The sequence below is a fragment of the Chelon labrosus genome (assembly GCF_963514085.1).
Source record: "Chelon labrosus genome assembly, chromosome: 17".
NCBI classification, from domain to species: Eukaryota; Metazoa; Chordata; class Actinopteri; order Mugiliformes; family Mugilidae; genus Chelon; species Chelon labrosus.
This window is the reverse complement of record NC_140350.1, coordinates 4,218,717-4,243,883: the sequence shown is the minus strand read 5'-3', so window position 1 is coordinate 4,243,883 and position 25,167 is coordinate 4,218,717. Positions and strand designations below refer to the sequence as shown.

At 41.0% G+C, this 25,167-nt stretch overlaps 1 protein-coding gene across 2 annotated transcripts; it reads right to left on the bottom strand.

The window, feature by feature from the left end:
- Nucleotides 1-1,860: 1,860 nt before the first annotated feature.
- Nucleotides 1,861-23,782, bottom strand: ophn1 (oligophrenin 1). 2 transcript variants are annotated; one of them, XR_014699540.1, is made up of 24 exons: nucleotides 22,810-23,782; nucleotides 21,523-21,618; nucleotides 21,054-21,115; nucleotides 20,335-20,406; nucleotides 17,647-17,748; nucleotides 17,448-17,558; nucleotides 17,178-17,282; nucleotides 16,945-17,074; nucleotides 15,776-15,876; nucleotides 15,567-15,658; nucleotides 14,309-14,387; nucleotides 11,691-11,724; nucleotides 11,457-11,519; nucleotides 10,867-10,941; nucleotides 10,301-10,385; nucleotides 9,903-9,961; nucleotides 8,912-9,017; nucleotides 8,611-8,770; nucleotides 7,750-7,888; nucleotides 6,726-7,019; nucleotides 6,174-6,321; nucleotides 5,737-5,787; nucleotides 2,976-4,675; nucleotides 1,861-2,878 (listed from the first exon to the last, which is right to left on the bottom strand). XR_014699540.1 is itself a non-coding variant. In XM_084564380.1 (24 exons), the coding sequence occupies exons 1-24, from the start codon at nucleotides 22,961-22,963 to the stop codon at nucleotides 2,873-2,875; spliced, it is 2,367 nt and encodes a 788-aa protein (XP_084420506.1). In that variant the 5' UTR covers nucleotides 22,964-23,781; the 3' UTR covers nucleotides 1,861-2,872. The 2 variants fall into 2 exon arrangements, 1 of the variants encoding a protein (XP_084420506.1); XM_084564380.1 differs by having other exon boundaries at nucleotides 2,976-3,018; nucleotides 22,810-23,781.
- Between the last annotated feature and the right edge of the window lie 1,385 nt (nucleotides 23,783-25,167).

Here is a 25,167-nt window from a genome sequence, read left to right as displayed (position 1 = left end):
ATTAGACTTTTCATAAAGCATACTATGTTTTTCATCAAAACTTCAAAAGCAGATATTTACTAAGTCATGTCCTGGATGTACCATATTGAAAAACTGTATTCACATTAACTCTGGTTCTCAATAATGTTGTAGGTTTTATGCTGTTCTAGCTTTATTATGCATTACATGGGGTAAATATGAAGGCATACCAGTGCCAGTGCATGGATGAGCCACATAGATGCTCCTGTACATTTTGAATACTAATGTAACTCAGTCAGATTCGACTCTTGTGTTTGTATTTCGTTAGTATATGTACTGCATATTCACAAGGTTCTTTGTACATGCTACGGTAACTGTATATATGGATTAGTTCAATGTCTTTTAAAGTCATCTCTTGTATGATTTATATCTTTTGTGACCTGTGTTTTTCAATATGTGTGTTTTTCAAAGATGTAAAGTTTCATCATCTTTTAAAGGGAATTAAAGAGTTTGTTTGAAAGTTAAAGCCATTTTATAGTAGTAGTAGAAAGTGTGTCCTTTTCAACACCCCACTCACCATAACCTTTACTTGACTCGACTCTGACCTACATATAGTGTGGTGCATACATGCATACAGTATGCTGTATGAAAGCAGAATGGCATACTGTCGTGTATGTCATTCTGTAGTAACACATCCAGTAATACCAGAGAGGATCCTGAGTAAACACGATGTGATTAATTGAAACGCAGACCACTGTCAGGTCTTAACACATTCTCTGACTAACTAGCGGAAAATGTTAACATCAAACTGTTTTGGTGAGAAGACACATTCTTTGTTCCTGTATACGCTCCCTTATTGGAGAGTCATGCGCTTGGCTGCGTTTTAATTTCTGAAACTCAAGGCCATATGAATTGGCATGAAATCAGCATGGGAATTTCCACCGATCCCGTTCAGGAGCCAGCCATTCACTCAGTCCAGAGCGGAGGCTGTTGCAGCGAAAGGAATAGTGAGAAATCACGGTGCAAGCTGGCGGGATGAAATGGACTGAGACAAGGAGGGAATGCTCGGGCTGGCAGTGCAGGTTGGAATGTGGTGGGAGGAGGAGAAGGCAAGATAAATACAATGTCCAACTGAAAACAGGTTTTTAATTACAGATAACCACTAAGTGTACGACAGGAACCATTTTGTATCTCTTTTTTGTGTGGAATGTTTCAGTTCAAAGGCCAAAGTTTGCCACCAGTTTAGCGCCTCGAAGGCTGGTCGAGGTTTAAAAGATCACATTCATGGTTATAGACAGACAATGCTTTGAGGATTCTTCAACAATTCAGTGAAGGAAGACACAAAAAGACTTGAAATGTTGATACAGTAGCAGCAACTTGAGAAAATGGTTGCTATGATACTTGTTTCAGACTTCATACCTGAAAAATTCCCAGCCACACCTTTGTATCTCATGCTAATTATCCAATATTAGGGTACTAACACACAAACTAAAAGGGCATTAGCATGTTGATATTGCCATTCTGCTATAAATACTACTGCGACTGTTCATGAACTCACATTTAATTTGGGATACCACAGGGTGGACTACTGGGCCCCATCTTATTGCCATTATTTACTGTAACAACACTCAATTGCATTTTGTCTGTGTCGGTTGTCCAGTTTGTCTCTTTTAAAAATCCCGATGCTAACAATCATATTTATTAGTCTGATTTCTTACTGGGCAAAGTCACATTAAGTTGTTGCATGATCTTTTGAATACCTGTGTTCCCGCAATCTTTCCAGAGAGAGCCACTACAACAATAAATCAGAAACAGAAGTCGCAAGAGAAGAGGTCAAAAACACCATTCAGAAACACAAAAGGGAATAAAGGGAAATAAAATAGACATGGGTCATACTAAGAACTCCTTAAGTTTATTTTCGTTTTTGAAAAGCCAACAACCAGAATTTTCAAGTTGGGTTATTGAAAAGAACAAGTGCAAAATTAACATACTAACAATTTAAAAACAAAGAAATAAAAACAAAACACTGGAGTGTTATTCTCACATATTATAACAATCGAATTTCTTCCATATTTTACCTGCTTTTCAAACCCAACCATTTCATTTGAGGTGCAACAAATGCAGGTAAACTCTGACGGCGATGAAGGAATGCACCCAAGGAAATGCGTTTCCCTTTAAAACTAACACTAGCAACTACATTCGACATAAATCCGGATGACACTGATTGGAACAAAATGCTTTTTGTAATGCATTTAAAAAAGTGACTTATGTTGGAGTGACAAGTTATGTCTCAAATGACATAGTTAAAACTGATCTATTGTCTTCTAGAGATCATCATAAAGCTGTTTCTTATAGTTTTGTGTAATGTTGTATAATGTAATGTTCTTATTTTTTTCATGCTGTTCGTTTTAATACTGAAACATAATTTTATAGCAGTAAGCAGATGCTTCGAGGAAACCAATGAGTCTTCTTTGGGACATCTATTTCTCACTGCTGGAACAAGTGTTAACAATGCTGACATGTCATAACCAGTACAACAGTTAATTCCCACCCATAAAATTGGCCAATTACAATTCCAACAACTTAACACATTAAAATGACTAAACACTGTCAATAATTGTGGAACAAGCAAATAAGGACTTTTATTCCAGCCAAACTGGAATTATGACAAACACAGAGCGGCTACTTTGTCAGCTCATTCAAAAGTCAGTTTGCTATTGTGCTGCTTTACAACACCATTCTTACCACTGAAACTCAAACAGAACCAAATTAATTTATTCAGTTCTACCGAGAGCCATTTCCTCTGTCTAACTTTAAACGATCGAGGTCAAGTTCGGAGTTCGTTAGTGGCGACTCCCTCCAGCTTGATTTGTGCCTGTAGAGGTCACATGATGTCGTCCGAGTCTCTTTAACGTTAAGTCTGAGGAGACAAAACATAACCAAGAAACCATGTTCATGTTATTACACCAAACTATTCCATGAGACTGAATTAATGACAAAATCACAGTATGACTCACCTCTTTTTTTACATTTGTTACTGGCGACGGAGAGGTTGGTGGGCTAAATTTCAAGAGAAGAAACAAATTACAAATCCATTCATAGTTTACTGCAGTTTCAGCTGTAATCATTGTCACTGGGTCAACAGCTAGTAGTGGAGGTAAGTAATACATTATTACTCAGCATTTATATGCACAGCACTTCATAAACTGCTTGTTTTGGAGGTCAAACACTGTGGAATAACAATCAGTGTTTCTATTGTTCAAAAGCCAGACAAAAGCATTGTACGAGTGCAGAGGTCACAGCCTGCCTTTTGAATGTTGAATGTTGATGTAAACTCTTTGTAACGTCAATAGAGGTGATTACGATAAACGATGATCTGAGCGCTCTTTAATAAAACTCCCACTAGTTCTTCCCGCTCGGACATTCTTCGTTTACAGCCTCCATCAAAGCCTGTGCAGAGCGGACATCTCGGACCTTAACTTGGCTAGTCCACGTAAAAACATAAAAGACCAGATGTGTCCGATTCAAACTCGCAGAGACATTACCACATCACAGGAGGGAGGAGCCTCACATGAGACAAAACAGGGGAGGCCAAATGAAAGAATAGAGTTACCATCCACACATACAACTTAGCGTGTGTAGGGATGCGTGGTGCAGTGCGTGCAACACCACATGGGAGTGCACCAGCTCTAAATGAGTGCAAATGAAGTTAAAGTTAAACAGTCACTTGCCTCTGGTGCAAGAAGAGTATACACTCCTGATCAAAATTTTAAGACCAGTTGAAAAATTGCAAGAATTTACATTTTGCACTGTTGGATCTTAAGAAGGTTCTAAGTAGTGCTTCAAAATGCAAAAAGAAGAAATGGGAGTGAGACAAGAAAAAAATTTGAGTAAGCAATTTATTGCAAACAACCATTAAACTGAAATAGGCTGTTCATCAGCTGATCAAAAGTTTAAGACCACAGCCTTTAAAAGCCCAAATCTTCGCAAAAATGTGGATTCAGTGTCATTTTCTGTCAGGTACCCACACTGTCATGACCTCCTGATGGCAAAGGCAAAAAAGCTTTCTCTCTTTGAACGCGGTCGGATTGTTGAGCTGCATCAGCAAGGCCTCTCGCAGCGTGCCATTGCTGCTGAGGTTGGACGCAGTAAGACAGTCATTTTAAACTTCTTAAAAGATCCTGAGGGTTATGGGAAAAAAAAGTCAAGTGGTAGACCCAAAAAAATTTCACTGGCCCTGAGCCGGAGGATCCAATTGGCTGTCCGTCAAGACACAGGACGATCCTCGGCCCAAATTAAGCTCGTCACTGGTGTCAACTGCAGTCCCATAACCATTAGACGGCATCTGCGAGAGAAGGGTTTTAAGAACAAAAGACGTCTTCAAAGACCTCGTGTCCTTCAACGGCACAAAATTGCCCGTTTGGAGTTTGCACGGGAGCACCAAACATGGGACATTGAAAGGTGGAAGAAAGTTTTATTCTCTGACGAGAAAAAATTTAACCTTGACGGTCCTGATGGCTTCCAACGTTACTGGCATGACAAGGAGATCCCACCTGAGATGTTTTCTACACGGCATAGTGGAGGGGGCGCCATCATGATCAGGGGGGCTTTTTCCTTCAATGGAACAATGGAGCTTCAGGTTGTGCAGAGGCGTCAAACGGCAGCTGGCTATGTGGAGATGTTGCAGGGGGCATCCCTCATGACTGAAGGCCATCGTCTGTGTGGTAATGACTGGGTTTTTCAACAGGACAACGCTGCAGTTCACTTCTTCCAGAGAAATAACATCACTCTTTTGAACCATCCTGCATGTTCCCCTGATCTAAATCCAATTGAGAACATTTGGGGTTGGATGGCAAGGGAAGTTTACAAAAATGGACACCAGTTCCAGACAGTGGATGCCCTCCATGAAGCCATCTTCACCACTTGGAGCAACATTCCCACTAGCCTCCTGGAAACACTAGCATCAAGCATGCCGAAACGAATTTTTGAGGTGATTAACACGAATGGCGCAGCTACTCATTACTGAGTCCTTTTTTGAAAATTTTATTTCTGTTTTAGGGGGTTTTTGGTTTTTTTTGAGATGTGGTCTTAAACTTTTGATCAGCTGATGAACAGCCTATTTCAGTTTAATGGTTGTTGCAATACATTGCTTACTCAAATTTTTTTCTTGTCTCACTCCCATTTCTTCTTTTTGCATTTTAAAGCACTACTTAGAACCTTCTTAAGATCCAACAGTGCAAAATGTAAATTCTTGCAATTTTTCAACTGGTCTTAAAATTTTGATCAGGAGTGTATATTCTAATGTAACAATCCTGTATAAAACCGTAGCTTCATGAAGGTTATATTATTCAGCATTTGTTCTAAACAACTGTGAGAGATGTTCAACTGTTTTCATTTTGGAGAATATGATTTGTAGTACTATTGATTTATACTGTGTTGTACTAACATGTTTCTATTATTTTGACGTTGTAGCCAGTGGGCTAGGTCAAATAACAGAAACACTTTAGTGTTTACTTCAATCCAGTTTAACAGCACCACAAACTACATCCTCCACAATGATCATCCAATTCAATTACCATCTTTCTGTTTCAAGTGAACATTGGAACACTCATGAAGCTAAGATTTTGTGCAGAATTGTTATATTAACATGCATTTGTTTTCCCCTGTGTTCAAAATTACAAATAAGATACGTTCTGATCACTACCTTCTATTTACTACAGAAAAAAAACACGCTTCTCTGTGACTGGATCCCAGACCAACAAAAGATCTTTTACATACCTGACGACTTGCTTGGAGGCATTCTCAAAAAACTTTGTTTTAGATGCAACACTGTATAAAAAAAAAAGAAAAAAAGGATAACTGACATGTCGGTATTGTACATAAAGAACTAATGACTCATCCCAACACCAGAAGCAATATGTACTGACAGCAGGGTGGAGTTGAGGTTTTACAATCCCAAATAATAGCCGATTCAATCAGCACCACTGTCAGTTTCTCTACTGTTCATTTATTCGACAGTTTTAATTAACAGACCTCTGAATGGCTTTAGTGCTGCTGATTCTGAGACATCGGAATTTGCACGTCTGCCACAATCTCAAACTTGCTTGTAAAATTAACACATCCTACAGTTGGTATTGGACCTCTTCTCTTAACCCTAAATTAGCATATCGAAAAGAATGTGGCCAGAGACTTTTGTATCTCTGAAGAGCACTTACTAGGATGTGTGCGCGCCCTCACTGCTGGCTGCACTCGGGGGCTTTTGTGGAGCTGGGAATCTGGAGGGGGGCTCAGGGGGCCGTACTGGTGGTCTACAAATGGCATGTTTCTCTGCAGACCTTGTTCTGATCAGGCCGTCAGAATCCCCTGAAAAACCAAAAACAGCTCAAAAGCTCAATGTAACAGTTAAGGAAGTGTACTAATGGCAACTTCATAAAGTTATACCTCACTACCAACTTCACTTTTGGTGCTGGGCCGACAGCATACAGAAGATTCATCAGAATTTTTTATTTTTTTTTGTTGCTAAAAAGAGAAGCCTGAGGCTGCTACAAAATGGGGTTATGAGAACAGTGGGGGTGAAACTAGAGAGAATTTACAGGCTAGGGTAGGCTCAAAATTCTGCATTTTTTCACATTGCCACTTGTCAAACCAATACTTAACCGTTCATATTAATTTACACTACATCGGCTCATCTTAACTAAAATGATTCAAAACAAATCCTCTTTAGTTGCAGATGATCAAAAATGTGAGAATGAATTTTCAGTTCATACCTTCCTTGTTGGCCGTAGTGCTCTTTGGAGGTGGTTTTCTGCCCTGAAACGATGGCCCCCTGCTCACATTCGCTCCCGATTCCCCATTTGCTGCAGAGGAAAAGTCTGGTCTTTGCCTCGTGTCGTCAATCTTCCCAACATCAGAGTCTGTTTGTTTGTCCTGACGGTTAATTGGCCTTGGTATTAACGCGTGTCTCGGAGGAGGTTCTCGAGGACACAGTGGTTTTGTCCGCTGTAGCGGAACGGGGTTCCCTGAGACTTCACCTTCCGGGATGGAGGTGTCATTCTGGCCGTCTGTCACACAGAAACAACATTGACAGTAACTTTAGAGCTCAGATGAATGCGTATGTTTTCTCTATCATGTTTGACTGATACAAAGTAGATAAAGGAAGAATGTTGGCAAAGTCACAATGTCACAGAGAAATAGGTTGGAGTTTAGTGAAACTGGTCACACAACCACTGCTCATGAACTTAACACACACTCCAGATGCTGATAAACTGCTAACAGATAACAGAGCTGGTTATGAGGCTACAGTTAAATATCAGACAAAGCAGGGAGGACAAGCTGCATGTACTCCGAATTTCTCTGCCACCGTCTATGAGAGAATGGAGTCACACCCACTTAACAAGGGGTTCAAACACAGACAGAAAATTACATGATTTAGCCTGAGGCTATGAAAAACAAATGAAAAAAATAAACTAACTTGAGATTGAAAATGCAGAGGTAATACATTTATTTGAAATTAAATTATGTTCTGACAACATATAAAGTGTGATATGGAATAATGAAAAAGTTATTTTATTTGACAGAATATTCACATTTAGGAATATGTATGAAGTGATTTAGTAAACACAAACATTACAATAAATCCCATTTAAAAAATATCAAGGGGTGACCATGTATAAGTCTTTCTAAATGAATAAAAAAAAAATAATTAAACAGTCAAAATAATGTACTCATCACAGACGGGGTGGGATAATAAGGATGATCATGACAATCAGGCTGAGATAGGCTAATAATTACTCTGGAAGTGGTCGTGACTAAGAGCTTGAAAAACACGAGCTGGCCGCTTGGAGATTGTGATAGGTTGCCGCTTTCTCGGGGTGATGCGCGGAGGAGGGACAGGTGGGGCGGTGCTGTCCTCTGGCATAGAACTGAAGATCTGCAAACAAAAAAAATAAAACAAAAAATGTTACAATAACACTTCAGTTCAGTAGCTGCTCTGTTCAAAGACTGAAATGACGTATTTCACTTTTATAGCATATAGTACAAGCAAGAGCAAATACTAAAGCACTGACATAATGACAGTGATTGAATGTCTCTGCAGTACAAAATCATATTAACAGCTGGCTAGTCTGGTAACTGGGCTCAGTCCAAAGGAGTTGCATCTTTGGTAAATTAGGACAAAGCCCAAGGTTTAAAAACACCAGTAAAAAAACACTAACTGCCCAGCAACTCCTCTGCCTCCAGCTCTGTGGCAACTGGCCAAGAATATAGTTTTGCATGCAATATGTTGATTAGTGAGCTATAAAAGGTGCAGGTCGGAGGAGTTTGTTACCTCTGGAAAGAACCATGACTTTTGTTTCCCCTTGTTTACAGTGTTTATGTCAAGCTAAACAAGTGGCTCTCACACATTTACTGGCTTGCTCTTCGGAAGCTACAAAAGTCCACACCCCAACAATTTTTAAGAATAAGTGACAACGATAAGGGAAGCAACAAATAAAAAAAGATTGGAGATGAATTTTAGTGAAGTAGAGTAGCATAAGTGAACTCTCTTGCAGATTTGTATGTGGTTTAAAACTTCCTATATAACTTGCGTAAGTCTATTTCCCAAAATATCAATTAGCGCCTAAGTTGGACAATGTCCCACCACTTCAAATGTACCTTTTTGTAGTCCTCAATCAGAATCTCCACCACGATGTTCTGAAACTTGATATCCAACATGGCCGCCACCGTCTCCTCCTTCGCTCTCATGAGTGTGGGTCCAAATATAACGGCCATGTTCGAAGGAGTCATCAGGTTTTCATCACTGTGGCCGCACACACTGTCAACAAAAGCCAGGCTGGGTTGAATAAAATTGAACTGGACGTGGATAAAGATAGAGCATCTCAGCTTATTTCATGACAACAGACACATGTCCTCTGGAGTCAGTCAAAAGTAAACACCGAAGTAAGAATGTACTCACTGAACCAAGTGCTTGATAAGCATCTCCAGCATTTCTCGATTCTTTTCTGGTAGTTTGTAGGTGACTGAATGAATTTCACTTAGTCGAAAGTCCGGATTATCTGACTCTGTGACACAAAGATAATACAAAGTTACCAAATGGCCAATGATAGTTGTGATAGTGATAATATGGGGAAAAACTGTAAGGACGCATCTACATAAATTAAAGATGCCAGTGTATTGTTGATGTTAATAAAGAACTTACAGTGTTTATGCTTTTTTAAATCATCTCGGGCTAATCTAAAATTCTGGTGTTCTGACAAGATTTGTGTTAAACACAAGAGAATTGACACAGTCATATATAATCTAAAAACAATACAAAGCGGAGCACAGCCAGCCACTGCAATAGCATGAAACTAATAAAAGAAAGTCTGCAAACAGGCTGTATAATGAGGAGCTCACTTTTCAACTAATGAATGGAATTTCCAGGAAACTGCTTTAAAGCAACATCCTGACAGAATGAGACTATTAAACCCGTAGTCTTTTGGTTTTACAATAATGTGTGACAGACAAAGACAAACAGGGGACTCAGATTTCCTTTAGTGTCCAGAGTTATACAGTGCCGCCTGTTAAGCTGCTGAACCTGCTGCCCGCAGGTATCCAAGCTTTTTCCCCGGCAATGTACAACCATGTTAAATCAGATGTAAACACAGCCCAGATGAACGCAAAGTTTGTAATTACTGCCCTAACTACGTGAAATTTACACAAATAGTGTTTCTCAGTGGAATGTCAACAGGTCAGGACAGGTTTCATCTTTTCTGCTGCCAGTTACATCTGAAAATCCTTGAAGGGGATGAAGTGCCACACCTTCTCAGAGGAACTCCCGCTGGATACTACCGCAAAGATATTTCAGGGGTAGATTTAGAGCCCAGAGGAGAATTTAAAGTGGAGGAATGAATTAGGACACAACCTGACCAATTTTAGTGCTGGATAATTCCCAAAACGTCTCTTACTTGCAGCACACACAAGGTCTCTGTGCAGACTGTACGTCATTAGAGGTTCGGACAGACTCCTGCAGATAAATAAGGACACACAAGTAAAGACAAGTGCAATGTAGTACACCACATCAAGCACAAGAAAACCAAACTGTACCAGCCACATTCATAAGCATCTCCCGATCAGGAACAGGGCCGATCAAGGCATTTTAAAAATGATCAGAATGGATAGGGGTGGAGCACGTAGTCAAGCCAATCTTTTGTATTAGTTTTGCGGCTGCTGTAGTGGAATCAGGCCGGGGGCAAAATAACTTGATCGGGACATCCTTACTGTCAAGGCTTTGAATATTATCTAACACGCAGCTCAGGAAGGATACAGATAAAGCAGTTTTTCAAAAGTAGCCAGTCAAACATACCTTAGATAAAACTTCAATGCACTTGTGATGGTTTTATCATCCCACTCGCCGCTGAGGAGATCCACGTCTCCTGGGTTTGCAGGGTCTGTGAGAGAGCAAAGAAATTAATATTTTGACTGATGAAAGTTACTGGCTACCTGAGACGTGTGCAAGCCACAACAAACACGCAACTTAGGGTACAGAAATTTTCAAAGAGAAAAACTGAAATATAAGCGATAAAGGCGAGGAGATTTCAAGTGTTTTTATTTGTCGATCCAACAAAAATGAAAGTGTCTGTCCACTCTTCCACTAACTGCTGAGAAAACCAAAGAGTTGATTATCTTTGTGACTGAGACTACAAATGACCCTTTCTTTTTATTAAAAAATAAATAACATTTATAGCATCTTTAAGGCAGAACCCTCCGAAGCACTATGAGTCAGCAACCTACTGATATCACCCCATCATATTTACACCTGAGCTGCGCAAAAAAGTTGCAGAACCTGTTAAGTTGCACCGTCACTTTAACGAGTCGAATCGGAGAAAAAGCGAACGGACATGCACGTGTTTCACAGGCTTATTTCCTTACCAAAGAAGGCATTTAAAAGTTTCTGCACTTGGATGTTGCTGCCAACTGTTCTGTACACTCCTTCTTGCGTGGTTGCTAGAAAGAAGAGAGGGAGAGGTAAGAGAAAAAAAGAAGTGGGGGGTGGCGGGGTGTAATCCGGACAAATACAGAGTAGTGGAAATGTACCACATGCTTCTCTAAAGAGCCAGAATTAGGATGCAGATGTTCTTTCCTTCATTTGACAACTTCGTCTGAAGCAGTTCAGGGTCAAATTACATGCTGTTGGCGTGAGTGCTTCATTCTGTTCCTCTAAGATGAACCACATCAGTGGATGGAACCAGAATTATATTTGATAATGTTACATGTGCTTGTGTTAGTGATCTAGAGATACAAATTTATCAGAATAAATAAAAGACATTGATGTCATGATTAAAATTCTTCAAAATCTTCAGAAGACTTTGTTTTAGGCTGCCAGGAGTGTAATGAAATTTCTCCCTGAGAGCAGGAGCGGCATTAACATTTAACATATGACTCAACTGCGCCCTCTTAAGGACAACAAAAGAACAAACAGAGGCAAAGATCTGACATAAATCTGTACTGGGACAATTTACCTTTTGTTTCAATGTAGTTGATGCACTTTCGGACAAATTTGAATCCAGTTTCATTCAGTTCCACTGTGGGAGTTAAAAAAAAAAAAAAGCACATTTAATAATAAATATGTTATTGTAAGACAGTACATCTCCTTGTTAAAACATGAATACATTCAATGATATGAGATGTAAGGCAGGACATCAACATGTCTGCCTACAAACAACTTCAGAATTTGAGGATAACGACAGACTTACTTTCAGCTTGCTTGTGAATTGGGGAATGATAAATCTGAAATGGAAAAAAAAAATGTGAAAGGAACGTGAATACTGTGGAAAAATGTGGAAAAATCTACCACGGTGTGATTTTCTGTTTTAAAACAAGAGTGGAAACAATGTATGGGCGAGCAAAGCTGCTCCGTTGAACGCAGTGAAAACTTCCTGGATAAACGATGAGAATATTGCCTAGCTATCGTTAACCTTTTAGGGAGATTCAAATTGCTTTTTACAGTTTTGACAAAAATGGGTGAGGGGATAAAAAGCTGCATCTTGACTCCAGGCAGGATTTAGTCTGTGTCACATCTCCTCCTAAAATAGCTCACTGCCCTCCCCTCTAATGGACATCAGGGGTCACAGACAGGCACAGAGCAGCTGGAGACAGTAGAGTCTTGTTCAAAAGACTCTTACGTAGGGTGGCTGTTTGCTATCAGAGTCGTCCGAAGTGTGAAGCATCACGCCTCACCCTGTTATTTGATTTAGAACTGAGAAGAGAACAACAGCTACTAAATTATCCACTGTATCAATCTATGCGTTTGTTCTCAGCTTCAGTCACTGATGGACTCCGTTTCCTGTTGTGGCAATTTCACTGTAACCCCAGAGTTAGTTTTCAAATAAATAGACTGCACAGTTGCTGAGAATTACGCTCCGGGGCTGATACAGTCAATCTATTGATGAAAACATAAAGAGACTGCCAGACATTACAACCAGTTAAAAATGAGTTTCCTTCTAACATTTAAATGATTGTTTTCATTTCTGCGGCCGACAAGAGATTTGCCAAAACGTCCAGTTGCTTAGGAGCCTTTGGAGAGGTACATGCAGGAATTTCTCTCTTTCAGCCAAGTTTTAATTGTAAGCATACAAAAGCGATCTTTAAGTGTAGAATAACATGTCATCTTGGCGCAGGGGCTCAATCGTGTCAACTTCTTGGGTTCGAGATCCGACTGAATTTGCCAAAACAGACTTTAAATGCAGAATCGTAATGGGCGTTCCCGCTACAAGACCTCCTGGGTGTTTATGTGCACAGGCTCACAGAAATGATGGCTAATTCATGTCTACTGGAGCTGCAGCGGGGCCTCCCTTTTCTTATTTAACAATATTCTGCTACTTTGATTAAATAATTTAGGTTAGTTTGTCAAATCGCTAGAAAAATCTGAACCCCAATATTCTGTAAATTATTGAATGTGACAAAGATCCAACCAACTGTCACATTTGAGAAGTTTGGACCGGTTGAGGCTTAAAAAAATTGATAATCAGATCTTGTGTCTAATGCAAGTGGTAGCGTTAGACTAGCTTAAAGCAACAAGTGTCACTAGCTCCACGCATGCTCTTAGTTGAATAAGCCGTTAGTTAGGTATTTCCAAGATAGAAACGGTCAGAGCCATCACACTTAGTTTCAAAACCGAAAGTTATGCGTGACATTGTGTGTGGGTTTGTGCATCTTTGTATGCAGTTGATGGTCTAATCTATGTCAGTGAGTGTGACAGTAGGATGTAAGGGGACGTACCAGATTACCATGGTATATCTAACATAAAAGAAAACCAGAGTGCTTTCTGAATTTAAGAGATTTCTAGAATTATAAAGAAGATGCAGTAAAGAAAAGTTACAAATGTTGATAGCCGTTCACAGCATGCATGAAGACATAGTGCACCACCCAAGAATAGAAGCAGTGCCGCACCTCACAGTAATCAAATGACTAAAGGCCCTTCAGTGGGTAGTAAAACTCAGCGAGTCGGTGCCAGAAACTTCCGAATACTGGGGCAAACTTTGCGGAAAGCTCTTGCGCAACATTCATAATACACAGAAATGAATGGGGAAGTGGCACAGGAAGAAGGCACTGAAAAGTGTCCCTTTTGTTATTTTCACATCCTCTCGCAGTGACGGTTTATTAGTTTTGTTCACATCGTCCACCAAGAGGCTGTCTGATAAGAAAGAGAAACTGTAGAGAGAACAAAACCAAAAGCAGAATATTGCTTACAACTACAACCAAGACAGGAATTAACAGGGTTTTAAATCTTGCTAGTGAGCTGTGTACGGGTATTTTATTGCCTCAACTGTGCTGAATGCAGAGACAGATCATGCTAGCAACAAGTTGGCACACAGAGGGCTCCATTAACGGCAGTGACTTGTATGAATTCAGCCGTGCTATTAATTTAACAGGTGGTATCATTTAGCTTGACACTGACAATTTAATTTGCCCCAGAAGGTTTCATACAATGTCTCCCACATCTGTAACAGAAGAAGCCATACTAACATCACTCATGTCTCTGCTCTGCAGCGCTTAGCAAATGTCGTAATATTGTTTCACCTTGTTTGACAACGCAAGATTTTTTCATCGAAACACATTTAATTGAGTGCAATGCAATTAAGAAACTGCAGATTAAATAAATACAAATAAAAGCTTTATAACAGTCGTGATTACAGTTTTAACCACCTGTTAACATTTGAGGTGTCAATTGGCTCTGTAATGCACATTAGGAAACTGTCAACTGTACAGAAGCCATGTTTACTCCATAATGTTACACTAGAGATATTTTGTGAAGCGGTTTTCACACAATCGCAAAAGATTCATTTTTAAATGGGATGAGAAACAAACTCACGGGCTCTTTTCCATCCATGGCCTCCATCCACATCTTCCTGTCTCCCTCCGAAAGAGCCTGGAAAGTGACGGGTGTGTTTCTATGGAAACCGTAACAAAACACCATTAAAGAGGCAAAGGTGGCAATTTATTTATTCAGTTAAAAGGATGTGCTGCTACAATATCCAGCTATTGCGAACAGTTTTTTTTTTTTTTTTTAAAGCCCTTGCCCAAGTTCCTCTAACACAAGTTTCAAGCAAAGCGGTGCGACAGACAGAACAACGAGAACACCCCAGGAATCAGGACTTTAAAGTGTCTTTGAAGTGACTGACTGAATCCCACGTGGCAATAATATCAGCAAATGGAGATAAATAAGACAAGCACAGAGAGATGATGAAAATCCGTTGCTGCAATCTGTGTCTTGCCAAAGAAACACATCTCGTGCCAGGTTTTAGCACTTGCAGGCTTCTGAATCAATTGTTAACTGAAACAACTGTGCAATGAGTTTAAAGCTCTTTTTGCCAACTGAGCTAATTAAGTAACAAATGATGTATTCATTACCGACTTCCACAGTTAAATAAATAACCCCTATATCTGTTCTGAAGTCAAACCAAAGCCACATACAACAGCCAATCAAATATCTTTTCGGAGGTGAAAACAAACCACCAGGTATATTATGGGCAAAAGGAGACCAGTAGGAGGAATCATTGTTAATTAATTTCCTCTGAGGTCAAATGTCAGGGTAAGGCACTGGCACCAGGCGGCTTTTCTCTTGCCTTAAAACATCTTCAGACCACATCACTACCTTCTACATTAGACAGCACTGCCACCTTGAGTTTATCAAACAGCCGACCCCTCATTATGTTCAGTTCACGAATTAGTTGCTCAACATTCACAGACACATTCCAGCACTTAATGCATAATTCAAGATGCTTTTAAACCTTTAAAACACTCAAGTATTTCCACTGATTTCAAGAAACAAACCCTGTCGGGTGACAGAGCAGCCTATGGCTCAAGTGGCAATTAAAATGCATCATGTTCCGAATGGCCTGCTTATATAAATATGAGCATGTTGTGTTCCTCTCCCTCTAAAATAACAGATTTCGCCATCTGTTCTTCAGTGCCAGCCCATTGCTTAGGGATTGTTTGGGCTACAGTCCATTTAGCCTTCACACTCTGTCCCTGTAAACCACCTGCTCACCTCGCTGCCTGAACCTGTTTATCCCACAAGGCTTTTCTGTTGCCTCATCTCACAGTTTCTCAGATTTGTTTGTGCTAACCTCTCGATAGTTTCCACGTCAAAGCAAAAGCGCTTGTCTATGGACTCTGTCTTCCGGCGGACGCAGGATTTTAGCGTCAGCTGCAGAGGCCCCTGCAGGGAGAGAAAAAGAGGTTGATAAGCGCAATGGAGACAAAGTGTGGGGATGTAAACGTAAAGCTGTTTAAGGTACACATTCGGTTTGTCTGTTGATATTAGCAGCTGATGCACCTGTTTAGTTGTGGTCTTCTGTTCACAAGGCACCATGAAAAGCTGTCTCCCCTCCTTGTGATACTTACAATAATATTTGACCCACGTCACTCCCAAAGCCCCTGGTAGAACAAACAGAAAAGCCAACATTAAAGAATTACTGGCACCGGAGGCTGACTATGTCATCACAGCTGGTTTCTCCCCAATTATGCTGATCAGCTGGTCTACACTTTCTAGATTCTTTCTAGATGACTATATTGTTGTAAAGATATTTGCCTCTTTGATTATTCAGAAATGACGAAGCCACTTTGGGCCTGTTCAGACCTTGCATTAAGATCTGATCTAGGCTAAAGGCTCGCAAGTGACCAGCTTCAGTTACGTGTGTTCAGACCTGGCCATCTCCAGATCCAATCTCAGTTTCGTGCTTTGTATGCAAATAAACTCTGACATCATCTGGGGTGCAGTAGAATATTTAGATCCTTTCCAAAGGATCTCTACCGCTGCTCCAGAACCAAGAACAACGCTGTTTTATGTGTGTGCTCATGACTTGGGCACACACGTTACGTTATTATTTCTCCACTCTGATGTTAGTTAGACACGGATGACTGAGGAACTACTCCCCTGATGCAGGAGCCCCCCCCCTCGAGTATAGATGGCCTCACACTACCAAAGGAATGCAGACACATGCGACCCAGACCACCTCCGTCCTGGGGGTGTTCACACCTGTCTTTTACGATGGCCCCTTGTGATCGGATAGAACAGATCAGACATTAATGCAAGGTCTGGACAGGACTTTGGACGAGGGGTGAAAGGTCTTCAGCAAGTCCAGTTGCTGTTAGTTTTGTTTTTGGAGATAATGTTCAGATATTCAAAGACATAAAACAGGCCTTCTGTGTGGCATTTGAACCATGGCATTTTGTTTACTTTCTTCACTTCCATTATCCCTCTCATGCACTGGTTCTCTAAGATGAACAGCCAATCATAGTGATCTCTCTGACCAACTTCTGCCATCACCAGTACAACACGCTAAATCCGAAAAGCCGGCGACAGCGTTCTGACTAGTGACAACAGTGCAGGACACACTGGTAAAACGGCGGCCAAAGACCCTCACAGAAGCCGGAAAACAGCCGACCTTCGGCTTGGGGTGTCACGTCCCATAGAAGCATCAAGTTTCTTTGAAAAACACTCACACTTTTCCTGGCAGTACAGATAACCCTCCATCGGCAGAAAACTGTGCACTTTATAGATCTGGGATGGGTGTTTCATTTTTTTCATCAGGTCCTCCAACTCCTCGCAAGTGCTCTCATAGTGGTTTCTTGTCTGCAGGCAAAACCAGAAAGAACTTTAGAAACTCATATATAAGATAATAGGGTTTTAAACCTCCCTAATGGCATTTGTTGCCAGTAACCTCACATACACTTACATTCTGCAAGCTGAGCTGCAGTTCTTGCTTGTAGGGCATGAAGTCCTGAGTCATCTCCACTGTCAGGTTGTTGAGAGTTAAAATGCTGTGGAAAAATGCCAGCACCTGTCCAACCAAAGCAAGAATTATATAATTAAGACTCCTGTTGAGACAGGTCAAAACGAGAAAGAACCATCGCTATAAAAAGAACTTCACCCAGGTGTACTGTATAGTTCCTCGAATTTGTGTGGTAGCAAACAGGAAAAGTGGGAGACCACAGACACCACTCACCGGCTCCACCACATCAAACTTCTTCCTATCCTGCACCTGATGAATCTGGTACACATACTCCACCGACGATTCATAGAAGTTGGCACGCTCTTTGTACAAGAGTTCATCAGCCTGTTGTGAAAAAAGGGAAATTGTCACAGTGATGCTCTCAGTTCTACATTTCACTACACCAATAAATACGTGCTGTAGATCTACCGACCTCTTGAAGAAGAGTCTCTTTCTTCTTGGCAGAAAGATTCAGGTGTTTGTCTAACTGGGAGTAATATTTTTCACTCTCTTTCTCAAACTTCTTCCTCTTTTCCTGTAGGACAGATGGGATAATTGTGAAGATGAGACGTTATGGCATGGTTGAGTCAAGTACTGCGCTGTTTATACTTATACGTCAATTTGACACTGGAGCTATGGTGTCAGCCCAGACCTTACGCAGACCCTACCGCCGTAGCCTGACGTGCACGTGCCCAGAAATGTAACTACGCATCATGGCGGCACAGACCACAAGAGCTGTGATTGGTCCGATTGGTAGTAGTGTATTTCCGCTTTACTATTTCTGGCTGCTTCTCCAGCTCAGCAATTTTCAAATTGATTGTTTTGGATCAATAAAGATGGAACACATCGAGGAAAAGTTAACTGAGCAGGTTCGGTGATACAAACATTTGTATCGTTTGTAAGTTTCGGCAAAAGTTTCAGTCACCATTGTTAAAAGTGAAGCAGGAAGTAGAAACAATGATGAACCCAACTGGCAAAAAAAGACACAGGAACGACTAGCATTTGGGTGGCATTTATTTTTAAAGTGCGAGCCAGACTGACGAGCGCACAAGTATAAACGGTTTGCACCGGCGTAGGCTTCAATCGTAGGTTACGCCGTCTATGTCCCGCAGTGCCCTAAATGAGACTGAAAGATTGATAAAAGAATATTTTAGGTGCAGTGTCCTCTCATGCAAATTATGGGTCACTTTTAGAAAGTGATACTATGAAGACTTTCATTTTTAGTGGGCATATAAAACAAAGGCATTTTTGATAGGAAATCCCTAAAGTAGTCGACAATATGAACCTTGAATTATTTAGCTGCTGAATTCTTTAGCTTTATATTTCCTGTGTCTGTGGCATTAATCTACTGTCTATTACTTATCAACCCTACATATAGCTAATACCAATATACTCTCATCAGCCATAAGATTAAGACTACCTGTGTCCCCCTTTTGTCATCAGAACAGCTCTGACCATAGAGGCCTGGACTCCACTAGATCTCAGAAGGTGCATTGTGGTATATAAGATGTAAGCAGCAAATTCTTTCAGTCTTTATTAGACTTATTTTCCAGCACATCACACTGATGCTCAATTGGACAGAGATCTGGGGAATTTGGTGGCCAAGTCAGCACCTTGAAATTATTGTTGTGTTCCTCACACTATTCCTGGACCTTTTTTGCTTTGTGGCAGAGAGCGTGAGAGTGTCCACTGCATGAGGGAATACCGTTTCTATGAAAGGGTGTACATGGTCTGCAACTACACTTAGGTAGGTAGTACATGTCAAAGTAACAGTCACATGAATGGTTGAACTCAAGGTCTCCCAGCAGAATATTTCCCAAAGCATAACACTGCTCCCAGAGGCTTGATTTCTTCCCATAGTCCATCCATGTGTTCCCAGGTAAACAATGCACACGCACTTGGTCATTTAGGTGATGACAACATGGCTCATTAGAACATCCATTGTTCTGCCATTGCTTTGTGGTCCAGCTCTGATGCTTGCGTGCCAGCGTGAACTTTTTCAGCATGTTGCGCTACAGCAGCTCATGTGGTGGAATCGAAGAAAGCGGGCCAGACTTTGCTCCACACACGCATCAGTTTTGGAGATGCTCTGAACCAGTCATCGAGCCATCATAATTTAGTCCTTTTTAAAGTCACTCAAATTCTTACAATTGCCCATTTTTTCCTGCTTCTAACACGTCCCCTTTGAGGACAAAATGTTCACTCCTGACAAATATAGACCACTCACTGACACAAGGTATGAGAACAAGATATGGTCATAGTGTTAGGGTTGATCAGCGGTATCTTCAATAAGCTAATGATAGCTAACTATACCTGACTGGCTGATTTATCCATTTAATTAAAGCCAACCAGGGATAACTGGACTCTATTAGATACAGTATAAAATAATAAACTATACGTCCATCTTTAAAAACTATGTCCACATGCCGACTTGACAGTAAACTTGAATAGCTGTATGAGCTACATACGGTAGTGTAGAAAAACCTACCTAGACCAGAGCAGGCAGCCCCACCCCATAGCAATGACACTCCTTGATGGCAGAAGCCATCCCCAGACACAGGCACACACACAAAAACGCTTTAGGAACAACTAAAAAAAAAAAAACATGAAGAACAGCACAAGGTGTTGACCTGGCCTCCAAATTCACTAGATCCCAAACTGATCAAGTATCTGTGTGATGATCCACAGAGGCCCCTCCCCTCAACCCATAGGACCCAAAGGCCCCCACTAACAACAGTCTGTTGCCAGACACCACAGGACACCCTCAGAAGGCCCATGTCCATTCTCTGACGAGTCATCCTGAATAATTTATGTTATTTATCACAACCGCATTAGAAAAACAAGAATGGTTCTCAGTTACAAAAACATTCACTAAAATATATTTTCTACAAAGAGAGAAGACAGAGTTCTCGATTTGTTCTTAAGGAGGGGCATGTTTCATACATACATTTTGGGGAAGTACCTCATAACATCCTGTTTGGTTTATGTAAGCTAAAATATGATGGCGTAGAATCAGAAACTGGAAACAATATATTATGTTTTCGCTCAAAAACAAACTACCTTTCTTTAGAGATGATCCACATTTCACTAACAGAGCAGAGGAATCAGGACAAGCACTCACTTTTGTTACTGCTATTTGCTCCTTTCTGAACTTCTCCAAGGGCTTGATGAGCATATCGGATGCGTTCTGGACCTGGAAAAATCAAGCGGGCGTTAATGCAGCCCAAAATGCACACATACTGTCAATATGTAGCTCACACTATTATAGCCCTAATGTGATGAAAAGAGCTTGGAAATCTTGAGCTTGGAAATGTATTTTTCGTAGAAGGCGCTGCTGTTCCACACTCAAGAAATCTCAGTTCACAAGATGACCTCCAGTTTTAAAATTGGATCAGTATGCAGATAACCCAGTCTAACAGGATTTTTTTCTCGTCTTGTCACGACTGCGGTGATGAGGTGTGAGGATCTGCCGGAATGGAGAGGATACTCTATTTTGTATAACCCACTACCTGCTAAAGAGCAGTCAGAGAGATAAAAACTACGTGGGCAATAGAAGCATTAACCAAAAAGAGAACAAGAAAACCAGGAGGGGAAGTGATACCAAAATAACAACCAGAACAGCTCTTGACAGTTCTACAAGAGGAAACACACCCAGCATCAGTGTATGTGGATGAGTGAACCCATACAAACAGCATCATCGCAAACAGATAATTAGTATGTGCCAAAGGTTTCCTTCCAAGTAGTCTTATCTTAACAGCGGAGTATGTTAATGCGGTTTCTAATGTCTAATGGGGTATCAGATAGAATGCAGAGTCAGCGTGGAGGAAGCGGATAACCCACCAGCATCATCCTGTCGTGCTCCACATCCTGCAAGAGTCCGGCAAACTCCTGGAACGACTGAGCTGTGGATGAATACACAAAAGATGATGACCGGAATCAAGACTTTGCACGTAGTGTTTCTTAACTGTTTGGAAAGATTTAAAAAGAAACACATTTGAACCAAACTTCACAAAACGTGCATTAGAACAGACTTTATGATGATGATGAATACTTCCAGTTAGTCTTTATTAGTCATAAAGCTCCAAGGCTGACTTCCTGATTCCTCTCATTCAAGTTGTAAGAAGTTGCCAGTCAGTTGCCAAATATGCTGCTCTCTACTGAGGTCAAGTAGGGGAAGCCTTTTGTGTGTGAAATACAAACACAGGGGACTTCTGGCTATTCTATCGCTCTAAAATGTTTAAAATAAGGCATTAAATGTTCCCTAAAGGCGAATTCACCATTATTTAGCTGCATGTCTGTTTAATCTTACCAATATTAATCTCATCGTCTGTCAGGGAGTCGCCGATGAAGTCGAACTGGAACCCACTGAGAGTCTGGGAAAACTTCTGCACTGCCAAAGAATAGCCTATTAAAAAAAAAGACAAAAGACAAAACGATTTTTGTTATTTGAAAGCATCTGAGCGGAGCACCTATATGGCTAACAATAAAATATTTTTATTTCTGTCAATTCAACCCAGCTCTCACGGATTAGAGCCTGCTTGGTTATAAGAAGTGCGTATATCTTTTTCTCTTCCTCCCCCCTCTGGTACTAAAGTGTAAAGTATGAAAGACACCCTTGGCAGGATTCAGCAGCAGAGCAGCAGCCAGTCAGTGTGTGGTTGATGCAATATATTACTCCTGCTCCGTCTGGCTTTTATTACCCAAACACAACAGAGTCTGTCAGATCAATACTGTAAAGCCTTTAACTGGAGGAACTTCCTTGGCTGGTGTGTCTAGTCTCAAATTCTAAATCCTTCTTTTTGCAATGGAAAAGGTTTAAATCTTTCAGTCATCTTGTGTGTTTTTCCATTACACCCTTGTGCTTCTGGTGGTTTCTATTTTACTTTTGACCCATAATTTAACTGTATCGAAGGCATGCTTTTATTGAGGATCTCTTGGTGCAGTTTATGCCAGCAACTCGTGACCTCTGGCTATTATCTGGACTGTCTATAGGACCCTCACCACTCCACAGCGCTGCTACAGCACCTACAATGACAGTTTCTGTTTTCGAGGTGAAAAGCTTGACAGTTGAATCTTTGGAGAGTCAAACAAAACAAACAGTGTTCCCCTTCTGGGTGCCACGCTGACCCAAATATGCACATCCACAGTGCTGTGTGCAGTCCCTGGCTCTGGTCCATACTATGAGTGGGACTCCACAAGCAGTGGCAGACAGATGACAAGACAGCATGACATAGACAGAAGTGGGGAAGCATTGCATGATTTCAAATCCTGCAAAAAAAAAAAAAAAAAAGGGGAAGGGGAAGAGGGGACAGCTGTTGTGCAGTTTGGGAACAAACAGCTCTGGTCGTCCAGCACATCTGTACCACATATAGGACCTCTCAAAGCAGGCGGTCTGGTCTTCTCCTAGGGGAGCACTAGCACCTCCCTGAATGTTCCTAACCCACCCACCCACATTGATCCTGCAGGCCCTCAAAAAAAAGAAAAAAAAAAAGGCCCCACTGATGCTGATCCTGTGTCAACCCCCATTCACACCACTACATTGACATGCTAGACGTAAAAAACAATCTGTTACCGATTTCAAAACAACTTTGCTCACCCTTGATTGCAGCGATTACACTGTTGCCGTCTTTCACCAAGTCTTTGAGAAATTTGCTCGTCCTGTCCAGCTCCTGTTCATAACACTTTAGAGTCTCTCTGAAGTCCGGGCTGTCCAGATAGCAGTCACTAAACTCCAGAGGAGGATGCCCCATCTTCTGCTCCACTCGGTTTTAGACAATAAGAACAGTGGTTTTGTTTTGGATACGCTGATGCTGCTGCTGCTGCCTACGCTCGTCTATAGCACATTGTCCATTTCCACTCTCATCTGTTCGGAGGAGCACAAACCATGGTGTCCGTGGGAGCCTGCGGCAGCCGTTGGTGTGCTGAGAAGGGAGCCGAACGGTGAAGGTGCACCGTTTAGCTTCACTTCCCCTTTTTTCAGGACTGTCGCGCTGTTCGCGCAGTAATTTAATTTGTATCTTGCTCCTCTGTGCTACTTTTTCCTCGTTACAGCGTCGTGATTAGGAGAGCGGCTAGAATCTCCTTGGACGCGTCCCATTCCAAAACATTTCTTACACTTTCTTGAAGCATCATCCTTCCCTTCGCTTTTTTTAAGTCAGCTATTAATCTTTAATGTTAAACTCTTGGTGTTAAAATCATTGAGTACAACTTAGTCGTAAATATTAATTTAAAAGACGCATTATAAACGTACTGAAGTCCAACATCTTTGCTAACAGCGTAAGAGAAAGCGTATTGGGACGTATCCTAGTGGCTACAGCCTCACAATAAACTTCCCATTTTCCACACCCAGGAGGTTCTTAAAGGGGCCGCTACACTATTGACAAATGGATAGATGGATAGAAGCGGAACTCTTGTTTTCTTCTGTCTTTTTTATCTTGTAAACAACCATTTACAAAGAATTTTAAGTTAACCACAACTACTTGACTTGTGTAAATAACACGCAGAAGTCACATACCACAAAGTTAACTCTAATGTTCTTTCAAACAGCATTATATATCATAGTGAATGTATTATAATAACACACTGTGCACACTGTTCATTTGAACTCATTGCACTTATGGCAGCTGCATTATCTTGTTTGCACTTGTCCAATGATATTTGCCAGTCTAATCTAATCTAAAGAGGTCAGCAATAAAATGGCAGGATAGATCATCTGCGAGGTGCTCTTGAACAGGGCCCTTTACCCTCAACAGCTCCAGAGTCCTACTGCCTTACTGTAAGCAAAGGAACTCATGACATTGCACAGGCACACCCAGTTTGGGCTGCTGCATGTATCAGAGAGCCATGTGATTCTTCCACGGTGAGACAGGTCGCACCTGCCTGTGACTGGGTGTGTTGCTGTTGTCGGAATTAAGTACATAATGCGACACAGCTGCTACACAGGCATGTCTTCTTTACTGCGCACAACAATGGCAGTGGAAATGCTGATGTAACACTATGTCATTGTGGAAATATAAAACGATAGCAGATAGCAGATAGCAGAGGTAGGAAAATACTATTTAAGTACACTGAAGCCAAATGACTCACAGTTTAGCACCACTAGCTACATCGAAGAAATATTTAAATGTCTGTCTGACTGGGTACAAGCTGATTACTGTCTGATGACAAATCTTATAAATCAATAATTTACAGTCTCTTCACATCTGCAGAGATGTTTCCTTCCTGGCAGGCCTGCGTTGAGGTATCCCACTTGAAGGATGTAGAGTTGGATTGCTGAAGAAACTGCTACTTGTGTACTCTCACAAGTATAGTTACTATAAACACAACCCACCATAAGGCTGTACATTGACATTCACTGCTGATCTTCTGCAGAGAATCATTGAGGACAGAGATGTTGCAGTAACTGTAGATGACCCCCAGATGTCATCCTGCAGACTCAGCTGAAGCAGGGGATAAGTGTCTCTAACACACACACACACACACACACACACACACACACACACACACACACACACACACACATTTAAATGCATTATATAAACCAACAAGGTATGAGCAACAGCTGATTCAGAGTTATTCAAGGTGTCCAGACTATTTAAGACAAAGAGCAGACACAAAACAAGTTTTGCTAGAATCAGATTCAGGTTGAGTTAAGTTTCCAGGTAAATAATGGAAATGAATGCATTGTCCTCTAATGTGTGTGTGTGTGTGTCCGTCTTATTGTACATGTAACAGACTCTTGTCCATACAAAGTGATTAATATAAGCAAACTAAAAGAAACAATGTAGAAAATAATCCAACAGAGGCACTACATGCAAGTATTTGGCAATAATATGATCAACAAGACAGGTAATTAGAACACTAATATGGTAATATACCTGACTAATCCATTAATACATTATTCTATCATAATGTTGTGCAGTGTCTGGCCATAAAAGGGACATTTGCCTCCAAT